Source organism: Eriocheir sinensis, chromosome 35 (assembly GCF_024679095.1).
Source record: "Eriocheir sinensis breed Jianghai 21 chromosome 35, ASM2467909v1, whole genome shotgun sequence".
In the NCBI taxonomy this organism is placed as follows: domain Eukaryota; kingdom Metazoa; phylum Arthropoda; class Malacostraca; order Decapoda; family Varunidae; genus Eriocheir; species Eriocheir sinensis.
In genome coordinates this window covers 15874097-15896228 of record NC_066543.1, presented here as the reverse complement: position 1 = coordinate 15896228, position 22132 = coordinate 15874097, and the positions used below count along the sequence as shown (strand labels likewise).

At 43.1% G+C, this 22132-nt stretch overlaps 1 protein-coding gene across 2 annotated transcripts in view; it reads right to left on the bottom strand.

Annotated features, from left to right (window-relative positions):
• Nucleotides 1-22132, bottom strand: part of LOC127007487 (zwei Ig domain protein zig-8-like) — a 104692-nt gene that overhangs the window by 22336 nt on the left and 60224 nt on the right. Inside the window, exon 2 of one of the 2 annotated variants that reach the window (XM_050878571.1) lies at nt 7768-7931. In XM_050878571.1, the coding sequence (XP_050734528.1) occupies nt 7768-7931 (164 nt within the window). Of the gene's footprint in view, nt 1-7767; nt 7932-22132 lie in introns of those variants that run through there. The other variant, XR_007760271.1, reaches the window with a different exon arrangement.

Genomic DNA, 22132 nt, shown 5'->3' with positions numbered 1-22132 from the left:
GTCATCTTTTGATTTTCCTTATTGTTATTTTTTTTTACTTCCTCTCTCTCCCTGTTTCTCACTCTCCATCCTCCTCCCCCCCCTCCTCCTCCTCTTCTTCCTCTTGCTTCTCCTCCTCCTTTTCCTTCTCATCTCCCTTCTCTTCGTTTCATCTTCTAGATCAAATAATCTTTCAGTTTTCTCTCCTCCGCCTTTCATTTCATCTTCTCTCTCCTCCTCCTCCTCCTCCTCCTCCTCCTCCTCCTTCTTTCCTTTCCTTCCAACTATCGCTGCCGTTCACCTTTTCCAATTCTATCTCTGTATCTCCCTTCCGTCCTTCGTTCTTCCCTATACACTTAGCTCCCCTGCTCCTCCTCCTCCTCCTCCTCCTCCTCTCCCCTCGGCACTTCAAACTTCATAATGGGAGAGGAAGAGGTGGAGGAGAGGAGTTAGCAAGAGAGACGCTTTGAAGAGAGGAGAGGAGGATAAAGAAGGGAGGAATGAGGATAGGAAAGCTGTTGTAGTAACATTGGAGGAAGAAGAAGAAGAGGGGGAAGAGAAGAATAAGAGGATAACGTAGAGGAAGAAGGGAAGGACGTGACAGGAGAGAAATAAGAAGGAAAAAAAAGGGATAGAGAATGAAAGAGGGAAGAGGAGAGAGAGGGAATAAGGGAACAGAAGGGGATAGAGAATGAAGGAGGGAAGAGAAGAGGAGAGAGAGGGAATAAGGAAACAGAAGGGGATAGAGAGTAAAGAAGGGGAGAGAAGGGGACAGAATAAAAGAGGGAAGAGAAGGGGATAGGAATGAAAGGGACCAGTTGTAGAAAAATAAGAGACAAAAATATCCTCCTCCTCCTCCTCTTCTTCTTCGTCCTCCTCCTCCTTACCATCATTATCATCATCAAAGGAAGAATGAATGGGATGAATGAGAGTAAAGTAAAGGGAAAAGGAGAGGAGAAGAGGGGAGGAGAGAGAAAGGAGAGGAAGTGAACGAAACGAAAATGATAAAAGAGAGAATATGAGGGAAGAGACGAGAGAGAAGAGAAACAATAATAAGAGGAGAAGAAAAGGGAAGAAGAGAAGAAAGAGGAGGAGAGAAAAGGAGAGGAAAAGAGGAGAGAATGGAAGGGAAGGGACGAGAGAGAAGAGGAGGACAAGAAAGCCAATAACAAGAGAGGAAAAGAAGAGGAGGAGAGAGGAGAGAAAAGAGGAGGAAAGGATGGGAGAGAAGAGGAAAGAGGATCGGAAAGAGGAGGAAAGGAAGGGAGAGAAGAGGAAAGAGGAGAGGAAAGAGGAGGAAAGGAAGGGAAAGAAGAAGAGGAAAGAGGAGAGGAAAGAGAAGTAAAGGAAGGGAGAGAAGAAGAGGAAAGAGGAGAGGAAAGAGGAGGAAAGGAAGGGAGAGAAGAAGAGGAAAGAGGAGGAAAGGAAGGGAAAGAAGAAGAGGAAAGAGAAGAGGAAAGAGGAGGAAAGGAAGGAAGAGAAGAAGAGGAAAGAGAAGAGAGAAAATTGACATCCTTGAACTCATGCAAAAGAGGCGCCTTGTACATAATGCGAGGAGAGAGAGAGAGAGAGAGAGAGAGAGAGAGAGAGAGAGAGAGAGAGAGAGAGAGAGAGAGAGAGAGAACAAAATATCAAAACAAATCCTTGTTTCTAAAAAACATCATTTACGAATCGATATGGGAATAATTTTACGTTCGAAGTTGTGAGGAAAATGAAATCTACAAGAACTCATTTTTTTAACTGCAATTTTGCCTTCAGAAAAAAAAGTATAATCGTTTAACATAACTGCAATTTTGCCTTCAGAAAAAAAAAGTATAATCGTTTAACATAACTGCAATTTTGCCTTCAGAAAAAAAAGTATAATCGTTTAACATAACTGCAATTTTGCCTTCAGAAAAAAAAAGTATAATCGTTTAACATAACTGCAATTTTGCCTTCAGAAAAAAAAAGTATAATCGTTTAACATAACTGCAATTTTGCCTTCAGAAAAAAAGAAGTATAATCGTTTAACAGTCATATTTAACGACTTTTTGAGGTGCAGATTTCATTATCATATTTCTCTTTTTTTCTATTTTCTTTTCTTTTCCCCTTACTCCTTATTCTTCCTTATCATTTTTTCTTTATTCTTTCTTCGTGTTTTTTTTTTCTTGCAGTGTGAAGTTCATTATATATCTCGCCTTCCTCTCTTTTACTCCTTTTTTTTCTTCCTTTTCTCTTTACAAGCGTCCTCATAATTCTTGAAGGGTGTTAAGTCCATTATATATTTCGCTTTTCTTAGTCTTATCCTCCTTTTTCTCCTTTTTCTCCTTTGATTAATATTTCGCTTTCCTCTCCTTTACTCCTTTTTTCTTCCTTTTCTCTTTACAATCGTCTCACAATCATCTTAATATTTCGCTTTCCTTCTTCTTTTTCTTCTTTTATTCTCCTTTTTCTCCTTTCATTCATCTTAATATTTCACTTTCCTTCTTTCTTTCTCCTTTTTTTCTCCTTTCTTTCCTCACAATCGTCTTAAAATCATCTTAATATTTCGCTTTCCTTCTTCTTTTTCTTCTTTTATTCTCCTTTTTCTCCTTTCATTCATCTTAATATTTCGCTTTCCTTCTTTCTTTCTCCTTTTCTTCTCCTTTCTTTCCTTACAATCGTCTTAAAATCATCTTAATATTTCGCTTTCCTTCTTTTTCTTCTTTTATTCTCCTTTTTCTCCTTTCAATCATCTTAATATTTCGCTTTCCTTCTTTCTTTCTCCTTTTTTTCTCCTTTCTTTCGTTAAAATCGACTTAAAATCATCTTAATATTTCTTTTTCCTTCTTTTTCTCTCCTTTTATTCTCCTTTTTCTCCTTGCAATCAAACCTCTTAGCAATTCTTGAGGTTTAGACAGTTTAAATTATACTTCGCTTTCCTCTTATATATTTCCCCCCACCCACCCCCTTTTAATACTTCTCGGCTGATGAAAGAAAACGAACAATGGAAAGAGACGACTAAGGAATAATACATTTTCGGGGGAACTCGTACAACTTATAATCAAGGCGGAAGAGGAGGAGGAGCAGGAGGAGGAGGAGGAGGAGGAGTCAGTGAAGGGAAGTGAAGTGAATTAAGCAGGTGAGTATGTAGTGGTGGTAGTGGTGGTGGTGGTGGTGATGGTGGAGGTGCTTCGTCATTAGTGGTGAGATGCTAAGTAGGGAGTGTGTGTGCGTGTGTGTGTGTGTGTGTGTGTGAGAGAGAGAGAGAGAGAGAGAGAGAGAGAGAGAGAGAGAGAGAGAGAGATGTTAGATAGATAGAGATAGAGAGATTAAGATAGATAGATAGATTGACAGATAGATATAGAAAGACTGAGATAGATAGATAGATAGATAGATAGACAGATAGATAGACAGAAAGATATGTGTGTGTGCGTGTGTGGGGGGGGGGGGGGAGAGGAACGTACAACCGAAATTCAAACATCACCAAATACAACTAACTTTAAAAAATCGGAGTCTACCTTATCCATCCTTCTTCCTCTATCCATTCACTCATTCATCTTCATTAACGCACTCATTTATACATTCATTTAGTGCCCTCCCCCCACCCCCCCACCCTTCGTGTCAGAGCTGGCGAAGTGGCATCCGCACCTCGGCTCGCGTTCCGGTGTTCGAGTCCCGGCGGTAATCACTCTGGCTTGATTGATCTGTCTGGCTGAGAGTCCCGCATTAGGGCGATGAGGGAGGCCGAAGTGATTGCTCGAGTGCCTAAGAATAGCGAGAGGCGGTGCGGCGTGGTTTGTTACTATTGCTGTTATCATTGTTGTTGTTCTTGTTGTTGTTGTTGTTGTTGTTGTTGTTGTTGTTGTTGTTGTTGTTGTTGTATATGCTGCTTCTTCCTTATACTGGCCGACCTGAGTGTTTGGTATGCATGCGTGTTGTTGTTGTTGTTGTTGTTGTTGTTCCCCTTCTTCTTCCCCTTCTTGTTCTTATTCTTGTTCTTGTTCTTGTTCTTCTTCTTACTATTATTATTTTCCTTTCACAAGCTTTCTCGACTGTTTGGTATGCATTTCTATTATTATTATTATTATTATTATTATTATTATTATTATTATTATTATTATTATTATTTTCTTTTTCTCTTCCTTTTACAAGCCTTCTCGTTTGTTAGGTGTGCATTATCATTAATCTCTCTCTCTCTCTCTCTCTCTCTCTCTCTCAATTTTACGTCTTTTCTTTTCAATCTTGGACTTACAACAGACACACACACACACACACACACACACACACACACACACAATGATTTACAGGGCGGCTATTATTATAACAAAGCATAGTTACCTCTGAATATTTTAAACAAGCAAGAATAAAGAATAATCGAACTTTTTTTTTCATTAACTATGCCTTGTAATATTTTTGGGGGATAATAATACAGTTTTTGTTTGGAATACTTTCAAAACTAACGTACCATGTTTTTTGGGTGGGTGGGTGAGCGGGAAACCATTGTGTGATGACGTCAAGTGAGCCACACACACACACACACACACACACACACACACACACACACACACAGGCCTTGGTGTAATAAGGATTTTACAAGTTAATGAGTGGTGAAGTTTTCTTACTTTAATTCATTCATTATCTTTCTCTCCGTACTGATCCGTGTAGCGCGGGGAAGATTGCTTAACACACACACACACACACACACACACACACACACACACACACACACAGGGAAGAGAGGAAGCGTTACAAAATCTGAACCACTTCCTATGTATTAAAAGAAACGAGAGAGAGAGAGAGAGAGAGAGAGAGAGAGAGAGAGAGAGAGAGAGAGAAAACCGCAATCTCATTATCACCAGAAAAAAGATGATACTGTTTACGCCTCTCTCTCTCTCTCTCTCTCTCTCTCTCTCTTCACACTCGCATACAAACATACACACACACACACACACACACGCACACACACACACACACACTTTCAAGAGAATTTCGTTTTAATATTCATCATACTTTCTGCACAATTTTTCTCGCTGGCCCCACAAAAGGAAGACACTAAATATGTAATCCGCATTCAGAATGGTTTTACCCGGAATGAATTAATGAGCGAGAACTTTTTGATAATGAATAATAATAAACCCCAGGAATGAACAATCGTATACACTAAACGTGGGGCTGAAAGTATAGAGAAAAACACGGAAAAAAATGTAGGTGAATATTGATGCAGGAACCGTAAGAAAAAAAATAGAGTAACTGCAAAAAACAAATGAATAAGGAGAGCGTAGAAAGACGTGTATGAATTAGACGTCAGACAACAGGACCTCAGAAATAAATTGCTGTAAGTGTTAGTATGTATGAAGGGAAATAAAAGGTGTAGGTAAAAGAATGTTATAGTGAATAGTTAAAAGCATATAGAAACGTATGGATTGAATGTCAGAAAATAGAAATTCAGGAAGGAATAGATAAAAAGTATATGTATCAAGGGAAAAAATGTATACATAAAATAACAACTTAGTGTATTAACATAAGCATATAGAAACGTATGAATTGAATGTCAGAAAATATAAACCCAAAAATTGATATTTAAAAAAGTATATATATCAAGGAAAAGCTCATATAAGGTAAGAGTATATTGTAGTCTATACGTAAAAGCATTAGACACAAATGGATTGAAGAAAACAGAAACGCAGAAATGAATGAAAATGAAATGTATGAATAAATTGGCTGCTGCGTTTAATGTAAAAAAAAAAAGATAAAAGAATAACATATTGTATAAATAAATGCATATAGAAACGTATGAATTGAAGATCAGCAAATATAAACTAAAAATAAAATAAATAAAAGTGTACGGTATATGCATCAGGGACAAAAAAAAATGAGACAAAAAAAAAAAAAGAACGCGAGAGAGATTGAAACAACTCTTGCCGAATTAATTTTTCTTTCCTCCCGGCGCCCGCCTCCCCTCCACTCAGGGAGCGTGTAAGACTGAAAAGATGCATCAGGACTTTTTTTGCTCCTATTCTTTCGAAGACTCGCATCTTTACACGCACACACAAAAAAAGGGTGAAACAGACAAAAGAAGATGGTGTGGCGATGACGATGATGATGATGATGATGATTGTTGCTCCTATTTTTTTTTAATGCTCGCATCTTTACACACACACACAAAAAAAAGGTTACACATAAAAAAAAATGATGATAGTGTTGATGATGATGATGATGAGGAAGAGGAGGAGGAGGACACAAAGGAACACAAAGGAAGAACAAATAACAGCAGACCTGATGGTCCTCACGAGGCTGTTTGTAACAAGCTACACTATCTAATCAAAGATGGAAGATGAAGGACAGAAAAGGCGAAGGCAGAGGAGGAGGAGGATGAAGAGGAGGATGAGTAGGATGAGGATGAGGATGAGGATGATGATGATGATGAGGAGGAGGAGGAAGAGGAGGAGGAGGAGGAGGAGGAGGAGGTGCAAGTTAAAAAAAAATCTAATTTGGCTTTTCCAGCTTCAGAAATTAATCACGTTTATGGAATAATGATAACTGACAGTGACAGTAACAAGTCCTGGAAGCCAAACTAAACAATGGCATTATTTGATTAACTTTTTTGTGTATGTTTGTGCGTGTGTGTGTGTGTGTGTGTGTGTGTGTGTGTGTGTGTGTGTGTGTGTGTGTGTGTGTTGTGAGGATAATGAACGTGGTGATTGTGAAGGTAGTGGTCGTGGTAGTGATGGTGATGGAGGTGAAGGTGGTGGTAGTGATGGTGATGGAGGTGGTGGTGGTGGTAGTGATGGAGGTGGTGGTGGTGGTAGTGATGGGGGTGGCGAAGGTGGTAGTGATGGGGGTGATGATGGTGGTGACGCAGGATCTGTGTTCAGCCAGTTAACACCGGCAGGTTTTATTGAGGGATTAACATGGTCAGTTAGTAAAAGCCGTTGTTGGCGCGCGCGGATTCTATTTATGGTAAAGTTGGGGACGTACGTTATAGTTGCGCGTGACCTCGGAGCTCATCTGCGTTGCATTGTTCTGTGACATCCGGGTTACCACAGTTTACTTTCCCCAGGTCTCCCCAGGTGCTCAGCCCGAAGGGGAAGGATGAAAAGCTGAGTGGGCTGTTCGCCGACTGCTCAGGCCGGGATTCGAACCTAGGCACGCTAACCACTGTCCCACGGAGGCAACAGTTGCTGAGGTAACATACATAAGCCTTGTGATGCATGACTCTCCCCTCGGTCTTTGGGGGGAGGCCATGTGACAGAACAGCGTAATTGTTGTTAAGTGTTCTGGCAAAGGTGGGAATAGCTAGGGTTCTTGCAGTAGTATTGGAGTTTGGTGATGTAATAGTTTCCTTTTCTCCCTCCCCTTTCTTCCTCTCCACCACAGAACGAGCACACGGCCTCCCCTCGCTCCTTGCTCCTGTATTCAAGCTGAGTGATTTACAGGAGCCTCTGGGCATCCCTCAAGCCGTGCGTGATATATACAGGTGCTGCCGCGTGTAGGTGCGTGGGTGTGCTTACATCGGCAGGGGAGGGCAGGAGCCTTACAAGTGCTGCTATATATGGTAACTAAGCTTGATTTCTCTCTCTCTCTCTCTCTCTCTCTCTCTCTCTCTCTCTCTCTCTCTCTCTCTCTCTCTCTCTCTCTCTCTCTCTCTCTTACACACACACACAAAAAAAATGTATGTATCTATCAGTTTATTTACCTATCAATCAATTTTCCAATCAGTCCATCAATCAGTCAATAAAATAATTAATCAATCAACAGTCAATTAATCTGTCTGTCTGCTAATCTATCTATCTATCTATCTATCTATCTCCATATTTGCCTTCTTACCGAGCGGTGTCCCAGGTTATTGACAACGCAGGGCATGAGGACGGTGGTGCCCGCGAACGCCCTCACTCTTCGCGGCGTGGAGGGGTCGATGGAGGGCTCCGGGATGTCGGACAGCTCGGTGGTGCTCACGTCGATCTGCACGGACGACGACGACAACCACGAGCCTGAGGGAGGGAAAGAAAACAGTCTGAATGGGAGAGAAAGAAGCGAGTGATGTATTGGCGGTTAAGGAAAGTGAAAGAGGTAATGAGAAGGGCGATTACTACGATGATCAAAGCCAAATGAAGGGAGATAATGGGTTTGAATGGTAGATTAAATTACGATTAAGAAAAGGTTGTGAGTAATGGCGATGTATTGGCGGTGAGGAAAGGTGAAAGAGATTATGAGAAGGGTGATTACCACGATGATCAAAGCCGAATGAAGGGAGATAATGGGTTTGAATGGTAGATTAAATTACGATTAAGAAAAGGTTGTGAGTAATGGCGATGTATTGGCGGTTAAGGAAGGTGAAAGAGATTATGAGAAGGGTGATTACCACGATGATCAAAGCCGAATGAAGGGAGATAATGGGTTTGAATGGTAGATTAAGTTACGATTAAGACAAGGTTGTGAGTAATGACGATGTATTGGCGGTTAAGGAAAGGTGTGTTTGCTTGTGTTTGCGTGTGGAAAGAGTGCTAGCAACGATGACAAAGCCGAGATATTGTGTTTGAAAGGTAGATTAAAAAGGGTGGCAAATAATGACGATGATGAAGAATGGAAACGAAGTAGAGGAGAATGAATGATGTTTGAAAGATAGAAATAATGGAAAAATGAGAACGATGAGGTATATATATTTAAAGTGGGAAAAGGGCTTAATGATGAAAAGAGGCTGAAACAGAGAAGAGAAAGTAAGGAAAGAGAAGAAGGAACGAGGAAAATGTTTGAAGGATATACGTAGAAGGGTAGAAAAAAAATTTGGTGATTGCATTATGTGGATCGGAAGATAAGGGTTGTAAAAGAAAGAGGCCGGGGGAGAATGATGATGAGAAACGGAGAGAAGAAAGGAAAAGACCGACAATCGTGCTAATAACGTATGACTGGAGGGAAGATGAGGAAGGGAAGATGAGGGAGGGAAGATGAGGGAGGGAAGGTGAGAACGATGAGGAGAGCGAGAGATAGCGAGTGAGAGTGAGCCTGATCATATATGTAGTGTGATGATGGAAGATGAGGAAGGGAAAGAAGATAATTTGAAGACGATAAAATTAATAAGAGAGAGAAACATTTAAAGATAACAACTGAATGAAGGAATGGCAAGGTAGTGTGGAGATGATAGATTTATTGAGACAGTGACGGTGAGATAGTGCAGAGATGGAAAATGAGGAAGGGAAAGAGAATAAGAGTTTGAATGCGATAAATAAGAGAGAGAAACGCGTGAATAAAACGAGTGAATGAAGGAAAGAGAAAACAAAGTGGAGATGATGGACAAGAGGAGAGGACGATAGGGAGACGATGTATAGGTAGATAGATATTGAGGGAGGGAAAGAAAAAGGTTTGACACGAGAAAAAGAATGTGCATAAGTAATGGTAACAAACAACAGACGGAAAGGCAAACCCGGGTGGAGATGACGAGATGGGACAGGGATGGGAAGAGGAGGGGGGGGGGGGGGTAGAGGGCTGCCTTGGTGAACACATAAATAATAAGGATTTGACAAGTAAGAAATCAGGAATGTGGAAAATTAATGATAACGTATGGATAAGGGAAGATAAGGCAGTGAGGATGATAGGCAAGATAAGGTAGAGATAGTACACGGAGGGAACTTGAGGGAGGGAAAGAAAAGGGTCTGGCAAAAGAGATAAAACAAGGAATATGGGAAAGTGATGATAACGTATGGATGAGGGAACGATGAGGCAGTGAGGATGATAGGCAAGACTAGGTAGAGATAGTACACGGATGGAATTTGCGGGAGGGAAAGAAAAGGGTCTGGCAAAAGAGATAAAAAAGGAATATGGGAAAGTGATGACAATGTATGGATGAGGGAACGATGAGGCAGTGAGGATGATAGGCAAGACTAGGTAGAGATAGTACACGGAGGGAACTTGAGGGAGGGAAAGAAAAGGGGTCTGGCAAAAGAGATAAAACAAGGAATATGGGAAAGTGATGACAATGTATGGATGAGGGAACGATGAGGCAGTGAGGATGATAGGCAAGACTAGGTAGAGATAGTACACGGATGGAATTTGCGGGAGGGAAAGAAAAGGGTTTGGCAAAAGAGATAAAACAAGGAATATGGGAAAGTGATGATAACGTATGGATGAGGGAACGATAAGGCAAAGAGGATAATAGATAAAACGTGACGGTGATGGTGTACGGTGAATGAAAAACGAGTGAAAGTGACGAGTGGAAGACGAGTTGACATGAAAAAAAAAGAATATGGAAGAGAAATGACAACGCATGGTGTGGGGGGAAGATGAGATAGTGACGATGACGGACAGCACGAGGTAGAGAGATGGTGAGTGTGGTGAGCTAGGGTACACGGGGATAAAGAGAGGATAGACAAGGGTGATGACACAGCATGGATGGAAGCACGCCGCGGCAGGTTGAAGATGAGAGACTGGGCGGGACACAGACACGGAGAGGTAGAGAAGGCGCTGGCATCAGTTAAACAGGGTATGGATGGACGGTGTGAAAGGAGATATTGGGTTTGAAAGGTAGATTAATAAGGGTGGCAAATAACGATGATGAAGAACGGAAACGAAATAGAGGAGAATGAATGATGTTTGAAAGATAAAATAATGGAAAAATGGGAACGATGATGAAGGGACACGAGGGCAGCTAAATTAAAGATGAGAAGATAACAGATTGAATTCTCTATCTTTTATCTGCTATCGATATTTTTATGCTGACTGCTCTTCTAAACTTCTTAACTGCATGCCTCCACCGTTCCCCCGGCTCCGCTGCACACGACTTCTCACTCTTATTCATCCCTATAATATCCACATTCCTTATGCAAGAGTTAATCAGCAGGATGAAAGAGGAACTTTCAAAAGAAGGAAGAATCAAAGGAAAAACGTGAAAAGGAAGACGAGATGACAGATTAAACTAGACGGGTGGAGATAAAGAGGCAGAGAGGATGTCGGCATTATTTACACAGCTTGGGGATGAAAGAGGGAAAACAAAAGAAGGAAGAATCAAAGGAAAAACGTGAAAAGGAAGACGAGATGACAGATTAAACTAGACGGGTGGAGAGGGGGAGAGCGTATTGACATTAGCTTCACAGGTTAGGGATAAGGATGAAGGAGAGAGAAAACAACAACAAGAAAAAGGGAAAACTCAAAGGAAACAAACGAGGTGACAAAAATGAGATGTCAGATTCAACGAGACAGGTGGAGAGGTGGAGAATATATTGACATTAGGTTCACAGATTAGGGCTAAGGATGAAGGAGAGAGAAAACAACAACAAGAAAAAGGAAAAACTCAAAGGAAACAAACGAGGTGACAAAAATGAGATGTCAGATTAAACGAGATAGGTGGAGAGGTGGAGAGGTGGAGAATATATTGACATTAGGTTCACAGATTAGGGATAGGGATGAAGGAGAGAAAACAACAATAGCAAAAAAAGGAAAACTCAGAGGAGATGACAAAAATGAGAAGATGACAGATTAAACGAGATAGGTGGAGAGGTGGAGAGGTGGAGAATATATTGACATTAGGTTCACAGATTAGGGATAGGGATGAAGGAGAGAAAACAACAATAGCGAGAAAAGGAAAACTCAAAGGAAGAAAACGAGATGACAAAAATGAGAAGATGACAGATTAAACGGAAAAGGTGGAGAGGAGGAGAGCTGAAAAGAGTGTTGATATTAGGTTCACAGATGGATGAATAGTAAAGGAAGAAGGATGAAGGATGAAGGATAAAGGATGAAGGAGAGAAACCAAAATAAGCAAAAAATTAGGGAAACAAAAACATGATAAAGACGTGACGATGGCAAATTAATTAAGAAAGACGGAGGGCAGGTGGAGAGGTGGAAAGAGCGTTGGCATCAGATTCGCAGGTTAGGAAAGAAGAGAAAACAACAAAAAACGGAATTCTAATGACGTGACGAAGATGAGAAAACAGATCAAGCAGACAGGTGGAGAGGTGGAGAGCAGGTGGAAATCAGGTGGAAAGCAGGCGGAGAGGTGGAGAAAGTGTTGACATTGGTTACCTGTGGCTGCTTATGCCCCGAGGGAAGGCAGGGAAGGGGATGGAAGGACGAGAAAGTGAGATTGCAGATCAAAGGGAAAAAAGAAAAATACCCTGGTAAAATGGATTTCATGATGGGAGAGGGAGAAGCGGGAGAGGGAGGAAGACTGTATGAGGCAAGATGAGAATTTGGGGATATTGTGCGGGGCCTGGGATGAAGAAGAGCGGAGTGGTTGGTGGGGGGAATGAGGAAATAATAATCGCAATAAAGTTCGTAATAATAATAATATGATGATGATATGGCCCTAGGAGGTGGTGCAGTATAGAGCGTTTCACTCTTCCATACTTTAATTTCATCTTGCAATTCGAGAGAGAGAGAGAGAGAGAGAGAGAGAGAGAGAGAGAGAGAGAGAGAGAGAGAGAGAGAGAGAGAGAGAGAGAGAGAGAGAGAGAGAGGAGGAGGAGAGAGAGGATGAGGAGAGGAGAGTTGGGTTTGCGTAAATCATTTTTGAGGTGAAGTAACGCAATGAGTCCTCTGTGTGTGTGTGTGTGTGTGTGTGTGTGTGTGTGTGTGTGTGTGTGTGTGTGTGTGTGTGAGATTTACGATATGAGTTGTATGTACGTATGTTGCCTTTTGTATATGGATATTAATAATCATATTTTACGCGAATCATACACACAAAACAGTCTCTCTCTCTCTCTCTCTCTCTCTCTCTCTCATATTTTTCAATGCAAACACATTTTTCTTCGCTTTTTTCGGACCCTCCCAGGCGGCAGAGGCGAGGGGGGGGAGGGGGGGAGGAGAGGGAGAAGAGAGGATGGTGGTGGGTGGTGGTGGAGATGGTGGAGATGATGATGGCAGGGCAACGATAGCAGTAGCGGTGGTGGTGGTGGTGGGGGTGTGGGGGGGGGGGATAGTGTAAGCGGGAGTAGTAACGCGTCTTGTACCTACCCCGAAAATACACGTCCCTGCACAACCACGCACCACCAGCACCATCGCCATCAGCAGCATCCTCAGCGTTAATCGGCTGGGGACGCGGAAGGCCGGGCAGAAAAAGCGGGTCTCGGGAGGGCGGTAAAGGCGGCATCAGGTGGCGGGCGGCTGGTCGTGCGCCGATGCAATATTTCGGGGCAAGCTTTTACCCGCCGGAGGTGTACCTGGGGCGATGCTTACCTCAGCCTCGCCCTCTCCTCCGTCTCGGCCCCGCTCTTCTTGACGGACAGTAAGTGCCGGCGACCCTGTCTACGCTGAGGCCCCCGTGGATGGCGCTCGTATGAGTCAGAGAGTGGATGAGTATACTGCGTTGGTTGGGGGGAGGAGGGATGAGAGTAGAGGATGCCACGGTGAGAAGGGAGAACACTATAGGCTACGGATCATGGGAGTCGGAGTGGAGAGTATACTGCGTTGGTTGGGGGGAGGAGGGATGAGAGTAGAGGATGCCACGGCGGGATGGTGACAAAGAGATTTAACATGGTAGCTGCAGGGATCATGTTTCTTAAAGGCCCTTCTAAGCGAGAAAAATGAGAAAAAATCATCACTCACGCAAACCATTACATAATATATATCAATGCATTTGTGATCAGATTATGTATCATCTATTTTTGGGGGTTTATATCATGGCACATATTTGGCCCGTCGCTGCTACACGGTAAAGCCACAAATTTGGCCCGTCGCTTCTAACGGGTTAAGAACAGGGGACGGATCGTGGGGGTCTTTAGAGTGGATGAGTATACTGCGTTGTGGGAGGTGTGATGAGAGTGAGGATGCCATGGCGAACGGCGAGAACTATATAGGCTACAGACGGTGACAAAGGGAATGAAGAACAGAGAACGGATCATGAGCGTTGGACGGGGAAGAGATGGAAGTAGAGGATGTCACGGCGGGCGGAGAAAACTGTAAAGGATATAGGAATGGGGACGTTGACAAAGGGATGAAAAAGAAGGAACGGATAATGGCGTACGAGAGTGGATCAGGGCACTGCGTTGGGCGGGGGAGAGTGACGAGAATAGAGAGAGCGATAAAAAAGAAGAAAAAAACGAAAATGAAGAAGTAGTAGAAGAAGAAAAAGAAGAAGAAGAAGAAGAAGAAGACCAAGAAGAAGAAGAGGCTCAGCGGGCGCGGGGGGAAAGGGAGAAAGAGAGGAAGGTTCAGGCAAGAGAAACAACGTACCGAAAACGAGGAAGGGAGAGTCATAGCTGGGGTCGACCATACGGAAGACAACAACATGCTTATTAGGGTGAGCAACGAGAGGCAGCGTGCTATTAGGAGAACGGGAAGATGCCAAGGTGAGCGGAGGGGGAGGGGGAAGGGGAGAGAAGGGAAGGACAAGCGAGATGATCAGACGGGGAGAAAGGGTTAACACAGAAGGGAAGGGAGGAAGTGGAAAGGGTTAAGTGGGAGAAGGACAGGAGGCACGCGAATAAGGACGCTCAGAAAGGGAAAAGGGAGAGAGGAAGAAGCAGAATAGGAGGAGCCTTAAGAATGAGGACGCTTTGAAAGAGGGAAAGGGAGAGAGGAAGAAGCAGAATAGGAGGAGCCTTAAGAATGAGGACGCTTTGAAAGAGGGAAAGGGAGAGAGGAAGAAGCAGAATAGGAGCCTTAAGAATGAGGACGCTCAGAAAGGGAAAAGAGAAGAGACTGAGAGAGAAATAGAGGAAGAAAAGGAGAGTAGATAACAAAATGGAGAAGAGGAAAAGGCGAAACATAAGGAGGCACACGAATGAGGACGCTAAGAAAGGGAAAAGAGAAGAGACTGAGAGAGAAATAGAGGAAGAAAAGGAGAGTAGATAAAAGATAGAGGTAGAGGTAAACAAAAATGGAGAAGAGGAAAAGGCGAAACATAAGGAGGCACACGAATGAGGACGCTAAGAAAGGGAAAAGAGAAGAGACTGAGAGAAAAGTAGAGGAAGAAAAGTAAAGTAGATAGAAGGTAGAGGAAGAGGTAAACAAAAATGGAGAAGAGGAAAAAGCGAAAAATAAGAAGGCACACGAAATGAAGACGAAAAGAAAGGGAAAAGAGAAGAGACTGAGAGAGAAATAGAGGAAGAAAAGGAGAGCAGATAAAAGGTAGAGGTAGAGGTAAACAAAAATGGAGAAGAGGAAAAAGCGAAAAATAGAAGGCACACGAAATGAAGACACTCAAAAAGGAAAAAGAAAAAAGGAGGTTACCATGGAGAAAGCGTTGCGTTGTGAAGAAGAGCATGGACGAGGAGACGAGAAGGAGGAGGAGGCTTATGAAAGGGCGGTCGGGCGGTGAGGGAGGAAGGAGAAGGGAGCAACGTGAAGAAAAGGCGAAGACAGGGAGTGGGAAAGGGCGAACAGGGAGACAAAGAACAAAGACCGGGGAACAAAGGGAGGCATGGCAAGGGACGGACAAGGATTAAAGAAGGAGGAGGAGGAGGAGGAGGAGGAGGACAGGAATTCGGGTGACAGGAGTAAGTGTACGTGAGAGAAATAGATAGATGGAAATAAAGAGAGCAATGTATAAAAATAGAAAGATAGATAAAGACGTATATAGATAGATAGATGGATAGATAGACAATCGGAGAGACAGATAGATAAATACACTGATACAGATAAAGATAGATAGATAGATAGATAGATAGATAGATAGATAGATAGATAGAGCCAGAGAGAGAGAGAGAGAGAGAGAGAGAGATGAATTAATGAGGTGACCGTGGAAACAACAAACCAATTACTCACTAAATATTTGTCGGCTCAACGCGATTTCGAGATGGGAGTCTTAGCTAAATTACATCATCTGTGTGTGTGTGTGTGTGTGTGTGTGTGTGTGTGTGTGTGTGTGTGTGTGTGTGTGTGTGTGTGTGTTCTTATTGTTCTCCATCTCCTCTCCTCTTTTTTTGTCTATGTTCTTTTTCTTCTTTCGTTTTCTTCTTCTTTCTCCTTTTTCCTCTCTATTGTCTTCTTACTCTTTTTTTCACTTCTTGTTCTTCGTTTTCTTCATCTTCATCATCATTATCTTCTTCCTCTTCATTACCTTCTTTTTCTTCCTTTTCTCATTCTTTTTTTTTCGTGTCTTTTCTTTTTCTTCAATATTTTCATTTCCTTCCCCTTCTTCTTTCCCTTTCTTCTTATTCTTTTTATCCTTCTGGTTCTTCCTCGTCTTCATCTTCTTCCTCCTCTCCTCTTTCTTCTTCATCTTTCTTTTTCTCCCTCTTTCGTCCTCCTTCTCCTCCACTTCCTTTACAATTTCTTCTCTCTCCTCTATTGCTTTTTCTCCTTCCCTTATATATCACCAACCTGTTATTTATTTGTCCATATATAGTGTTCTTGCTGTTCTGCTTCAGCTATCATTCACCCTCTCCTCGCCTTTCTTCTTTTCCCTCTGTTTGTTTGTATGCTTGTATATATGTATGTATGTATGTATGTATGTATGTATGTATTTATGTATGTATGTATGTATGAATAACACTCTCTCTCTCTCTCTCTCGCTGAATGCCGTAACAAGCGATGAAATTAGTAAAAAAAAAAAAAAAAAAAAAAATATTCGCCAGCACGATAATGGAAGTAATAGTAATAGTAACAACAACAACAAGAGCAACAGCAACAACAACAACAACAACAACAATTCAATAACTCGTCGTCAATGAAAGCGATAAAACAATATAAGTCCACACAAAAAAAGATCACTGTAATCCCCTTGCTAACTCCACGCTTAGCCACTCTCAACTTAATTGTCCGCCAGATAAGCTTAATGGAGAGGCCAGTTTTTCGTCTAGCCACTCACTCACTCACTCACTCAGCCACTCAGTCAGTCACTCACTCACCCACTCACTCAGTCCCCTTGCTTGCTTGCTTGCTTTCCTGCCTGCCAGCCTGTCATTTCTCACTTCGTTTTTCTACCTCTTTTTTTTTTTTCCCTTCCTTCGTAAAATGTAAGTCTAATGGAGGGGCCAGTTTTTCGTCTAGTCACTCACTCACTCACTCAATCACTCAGCGAGGCAGTCAGTCAGTCGGCCACTCACTCACTCACTCACTCAGCCAGTCAGTCAGTCAGTCGGCCACTCACTCACTCACTCACTCAGCCAGTCAGTCAGTCAGTCGGCCACTCACTCACTCAGTCCCCTTGCTTGCTTGCTTCCCTGCCTTCCAGCCTGTCTTTTCTCACTTTTTTTTCTACCTCTTTTTTTCCCCTTCCTTCGTAAAATGTAAGTCTGCTTAAAGATGAGCGTGTATTATCGCGTCACCTTAAGAGGAGGCTGGTCTAGTCTAGTCCGGTGTTTTTTGTTTATTTTTTGTTTTTCTTTTCCTGGCGAAGTATTGTTTTGGTCCGCGTTGGTGTTCGGTGTCTGAGGCGCACACGAAGTCGCTTTTCTGATTAGTTTCTACAGATAAGCGTTTCGCGAGAGGGTGTTAAAACGTGACACAGCTGGTCTAGTTTTTTTTTTTCTAGCGAAGTATTGTTTTGGTCAGAATTAGTGTTCGTTGTCTGAGGCGCACACGAAGTCGTTTTCATGATTAATTTCTACAGATGGGGGTTTGCTGAGCGGGTGTTATAACGTCACACAGCTGGTCTAGTTTCGTGTTTTTTTTTTCCTAGCGAATTATTGTTTTGGTCCGAGTTGGTGTTCGTTGTCTAAGGCGGACACGAAGTCGTTTTCATGATTAATTTCTACAGATGGGGGTTTGCTGAGCGGGTAATATCACGTTTTAAGAGATAGCTTGTCTAGTCTCGCTTATTGTCTAGTCTATTCCTTCCGAGGCATTGCTTTTAATCCACGTAGTCATTTCTCTGATTAATTTCTACAGACGGGCATTTCCTGAGCGGGTATTATCATGTCCATTTTAAGAGACAGCTTGTCTAATCTTGCCTTTTTCTTTTCCTCGCGAATTGATTGTTTTCATCCGACTTTTGTGCTCGTTGTTCAAGTCGAAGCCCTGATAAGTTTCTACAGACGGGCATTTAATGAACACGTCACATTTAATAAGAGACAGCTTGCCTAGTCTTGCCTTTTTCTTCTCCTCGCGGATTGATTGTTTTCATCCGACTTTTGTGTTCGTTGTTCAAGTCGAAGCCCTGATAAGTTTCTACAGACGGGCATTTAATGAACACGTCACATTTAAGAGGCAGCTTGTCTCGTCTCGCGTTTTTCTCTTTCCATGCGAAGATTTTGTTTCCAACCGAGTTTGTGATCATTGGCCAGCACATCGATGCCCAAGAAGTCACTTTCCTGATTGATTTCTACATATAGTCATTTCCTGAGTGGGTAATATAACGTCACATTTTAAGAGATAGCTTGTCTAGTCCCGTGCCTTGTCTAGCCTTTTGCATCCGAAGAATTGTTTTAATCCACTAAGTCATTTTCTTGATTAGTGTTGACAGATTCGCATTTCATCAGACGTACAGACCTACCTCGCAGACTCGCTAACTGATTTTTTTTCTTTTTACAGCAAAGGAGACAGCACAAGGGTACAAACAAAAGGAAACAATAAAAAAGCCCGCTACTCGCTGCTCCTGTAACATCAACAAAATAACTTACAGAATGCATAAGACTACGATCATGTAAGGGAGATTAACCAATGAGTGAATGGATGAGTGAATGAGGGAATGAATGAATGAATGAATGAATGTAAGTATGATTGAATAAATGAATAAATAAGGATATAACTTGCTGATTAACTGGCCCGTGGTAAAATAAAAAAAAATAGAACAGTCGATCAATGAAAGAGTTTAGCGAATATTTGAATAATTGATATATAAAAAGGGTAAAAAGGAGGAAGGAAAGAAGGAAAAAGAAGAGAAAGAAAATATGAAAGAAAGGCGAAGGAAAGAACGAAAATAAGAAAGAAAATACCGAAGGGAAGAATGGAGGAAGGAAGAAAGAAAGAAGCGAGACAAACGGACGGTCAAAAAATAAAATAAAAAGAATAGAAAGATAAACAAACAGACAAAGAAATAAAACAGAGCAAACAAACGACTCGAGCGAACAATGAACTTCACCAAAACTCTTTCTCTCTCACACACACATCCTCTCTCTCTCTCTCTCTCTCTCTCTCTCTCTCTCTCTCTCTCTCTCTCTCTCTCTCTCTCTCTCTCTCTTCTCTCTTCTCTCTCTCTCTCTTCCTCTTCCTTCCTTCCTCTCTTCTCCTCCTCTTCTCCTTCCTCCTCTTCCCCTTTCTCCCTCCTCTCTACCTCCTTTCCCCCTAACCCTCTCTTTCCCCTCTCTACCTCCTTCCTCTCCTTCCCTTCCCCCTCCTCTCCTATTAAAGCACGTCCTTCACTCATCATCTTCTCTTAATGAATGAATGACTTACCTGACCTTCACCTGATGCCCTTTGCTGCTCTCTACTTACTCACTTTCCTTTCTTCTCTCGGTCCACTTCCTTTTATTCTTCCTTTTTATTCATCTTTTATTCTCTCCCGGTTTCACTTCCTTTCCTTCTTCTGTTTCACCTTGTGCCTTTTCTACTCGCCATCTGCTGCTCTTTTCTTTCCTCTCCCTGCCTCCCTTCCCTTCCCTTCCCTTCCCTTCCCTCTCTCCACACGCAAACTTCAATTCCCTCCATCTTTTACTCTTCCCTCCTCTTTCCTTCCTCCTCTTCCTTTCCCTTCCCTTCTTTACTGCTCTTTCCTTTCCTCTCCTTGCTTCCTTTCCCTTCCTTCCCTTCTCTCCACACGCAAACTCCTATTCCCTTTATCTTTTACCCTTCCCTCCCCTTCCTTCCCCTTCCCTTCCCTCCCCTTGCCTTCCCTTCCCTTCCCTTCCCTCCCCTTGCCTTCCCTACCCTTCCCTTCACTTCCCTCCCCTTCCCTTCCCATCCCTACCATTCCCTTCCCTACCCTTCTCTTCCCTTCCCTCCCCGTGACTCCACCTCCCCTTCCCTTCCCTTCTCTTTCCGACGCCGGCTGCTCTTTCCCCCTAACCATTTCCTGTCCTTTCCTCTCCCCCCTTCCCTCCCTCCCTCCCTCTCTTTCCTCCACCTGCCGCCGATCCAGAGCCTGTGAATGGTGGTCGTTGAGGAGGAAAAGCATTTGATTGGCGGACTAGAAGAGCGGGGTTTGGTTTTATCTTTCAAGTGGAACATATGATTGGAGTGATTTTTGAGGGATAGGTGAAGGAGGCTTGGTGGAGTGATGGAGCTGCTTGGTGGAATGGAGTTTGACGGTAGTGGTAGTGGTGGTGGTAGTGGTACAGCGGTGGTGGTTGAGAAAGTTCGGTTCATGATGGCAAAGGGAAAAACTTATGGTAGTGGTCGTGGTGGTGGTGGTGGTGGTGGTCGTGGTGGTGGTGGTGGTGGTGGTGGTCGTGGTGGTGGTAGTGGATGTAATGACTTGATTGTTGTAGCAGAAGTTTGGATGACAATAGCCCGGTGATAAGAGTTGTTGTGTCAAGTTTGGTGGTTGTGGTTGTAGTGGTGGAGGTGGTGGTGGTGGTGGTGGTTGTTTCCTTTCCTTTCCCTCCCGTTCCTTTCCATCCCTCTCCTCTTCCCTTGTTTAAATTTCTTTCCATCCAGTTCCCTCTCTTCTCCCTGCCGTCCTGGTGTTGGTGGAGATGATAGTTGTGGTGGCGATAGTAAGGGATAGTTTCATGGTGGTGGTGGTGGTGGTGGTGGTAGCGAAAGGATGGGATAGCTTGATAGTAGTAGTGGTGGTTATAGTATGGTTATAGTATGATGGAGGTAAAAGTATTTATAATGTAGTGTGATGATGGTGGTGTTAGTCATGGAAATAGCTTGGTGGTGGTACAGAGGTTGGTTGAAATAGCTTGGTGGTGGTACAGAGGTTGGTTGAAATAGCTTGGTGGTGGTACAGAGGTTGGTTGAAATAGCTTGGTGGTGGTACAGAGGTTGGTTGAAATAGCTTGGTGGTGGTACAGAGGTTGGTTGAAATAGCTTGGTGGTGGTACAGAGGTTGATTGAAATAGCATGTTGGTGGCACAGAGGTTGGTTGAAATAGCTTGGTGGTGGAATAGAGGTTGGTTGAAATAGCTTGGTGGTGGTACAGAGGTTGATTGAAATAGCATGTTGGTGGCACAGAGGTTGGTTGAAATAGCTTGGTGGTGGAATAGAGGTTGGTTGAAATAGCTTGGTGGTGGTACAGAGGTTGGTTGAAATAGCTTGGTGGTGGTACAGAGGTTGGTTGAAATAGCTTGGTGGTGGTACAGAGGTTGGTTGAAATAGCTTGGTGGTGGTACAGAGGTTGGTTGAAATAGCTTGGTGGTGGTACAGAGGTTGGTTGAAATAGCTTGGTGGTGGTACAGAGGTTGGTTGAAATAGCTTGGTGGTGGTACAGAGGTTGGTTGAAATAGCTTAATGGTGATACAAAATTAGGTTGAAATAGTTTGGAAACGATAGTAGTAGTGGTTGCAATGGTATTAGTAATGGCGTCTAACTTATTTCTGATACGGTAAAGGAAACAGCTCGGGGGCAATAAACCAACAGAAAAATCAAACACACAAACACACACAAAAAACGTAGCCTGCTAATTCGCTGCACCGCCTCCCTTCCAAACAAAAACAACCCATAACGTATACCCGGAAAAGATTAGCATTCGGTCCAAACAGCCGTCAGCGGAGGCATTAACACGTGAACACACTCAAACAGACTCACCGAAGCGGCATATCGAAAACGTATGAGAATGGATGTTTACGGGGGGATTAGATTAAGTTATAGGGTGTTGGAAGGCTGCACGTGGAAGAAAAACACTCTTAAACGCTCTTAAATGGACAATGTATGTATAAAAATTCGGTCGTCACTAGAAGAGATTAATGTAAGTATGAGGATGATGATGGGGCTCGAAGCGGAACGTCGATTGTGCAGTCTACCTTTCCCTCCCTCTCTCCCTCCACCTCTCCCTCTCTCCCTCCACCTCTCCCTACTCTTCTTCCTTCCTTCATCTCCTCCACCTGCCGTTTTCCGTGTCTCCTTTATTTGGCCTATCCACACACCTTATTGTTCTTCCTCCACACCTCTCATATGCCTCTAGCCTTCCTCACATTTCCACTCCTCCTCCTCCTTCTCCGGGAGTTATGTTATCCTTGTATAATTCGCTGGTAAGGCCCCACCTGGAATACGCCGTGCAATTCTGGTCTCCTAATTACAGGAAAGACATTGAATTACTTGAGAGAGTACAGCGCCGCGCCACGAAGATGATACCATCACTGAGGACGAAGCCCTATGAAGAGCGACTCGAGCGACTCAACCTCTTCACGTTGGAAGAGAGACGACTGCGGGGAGA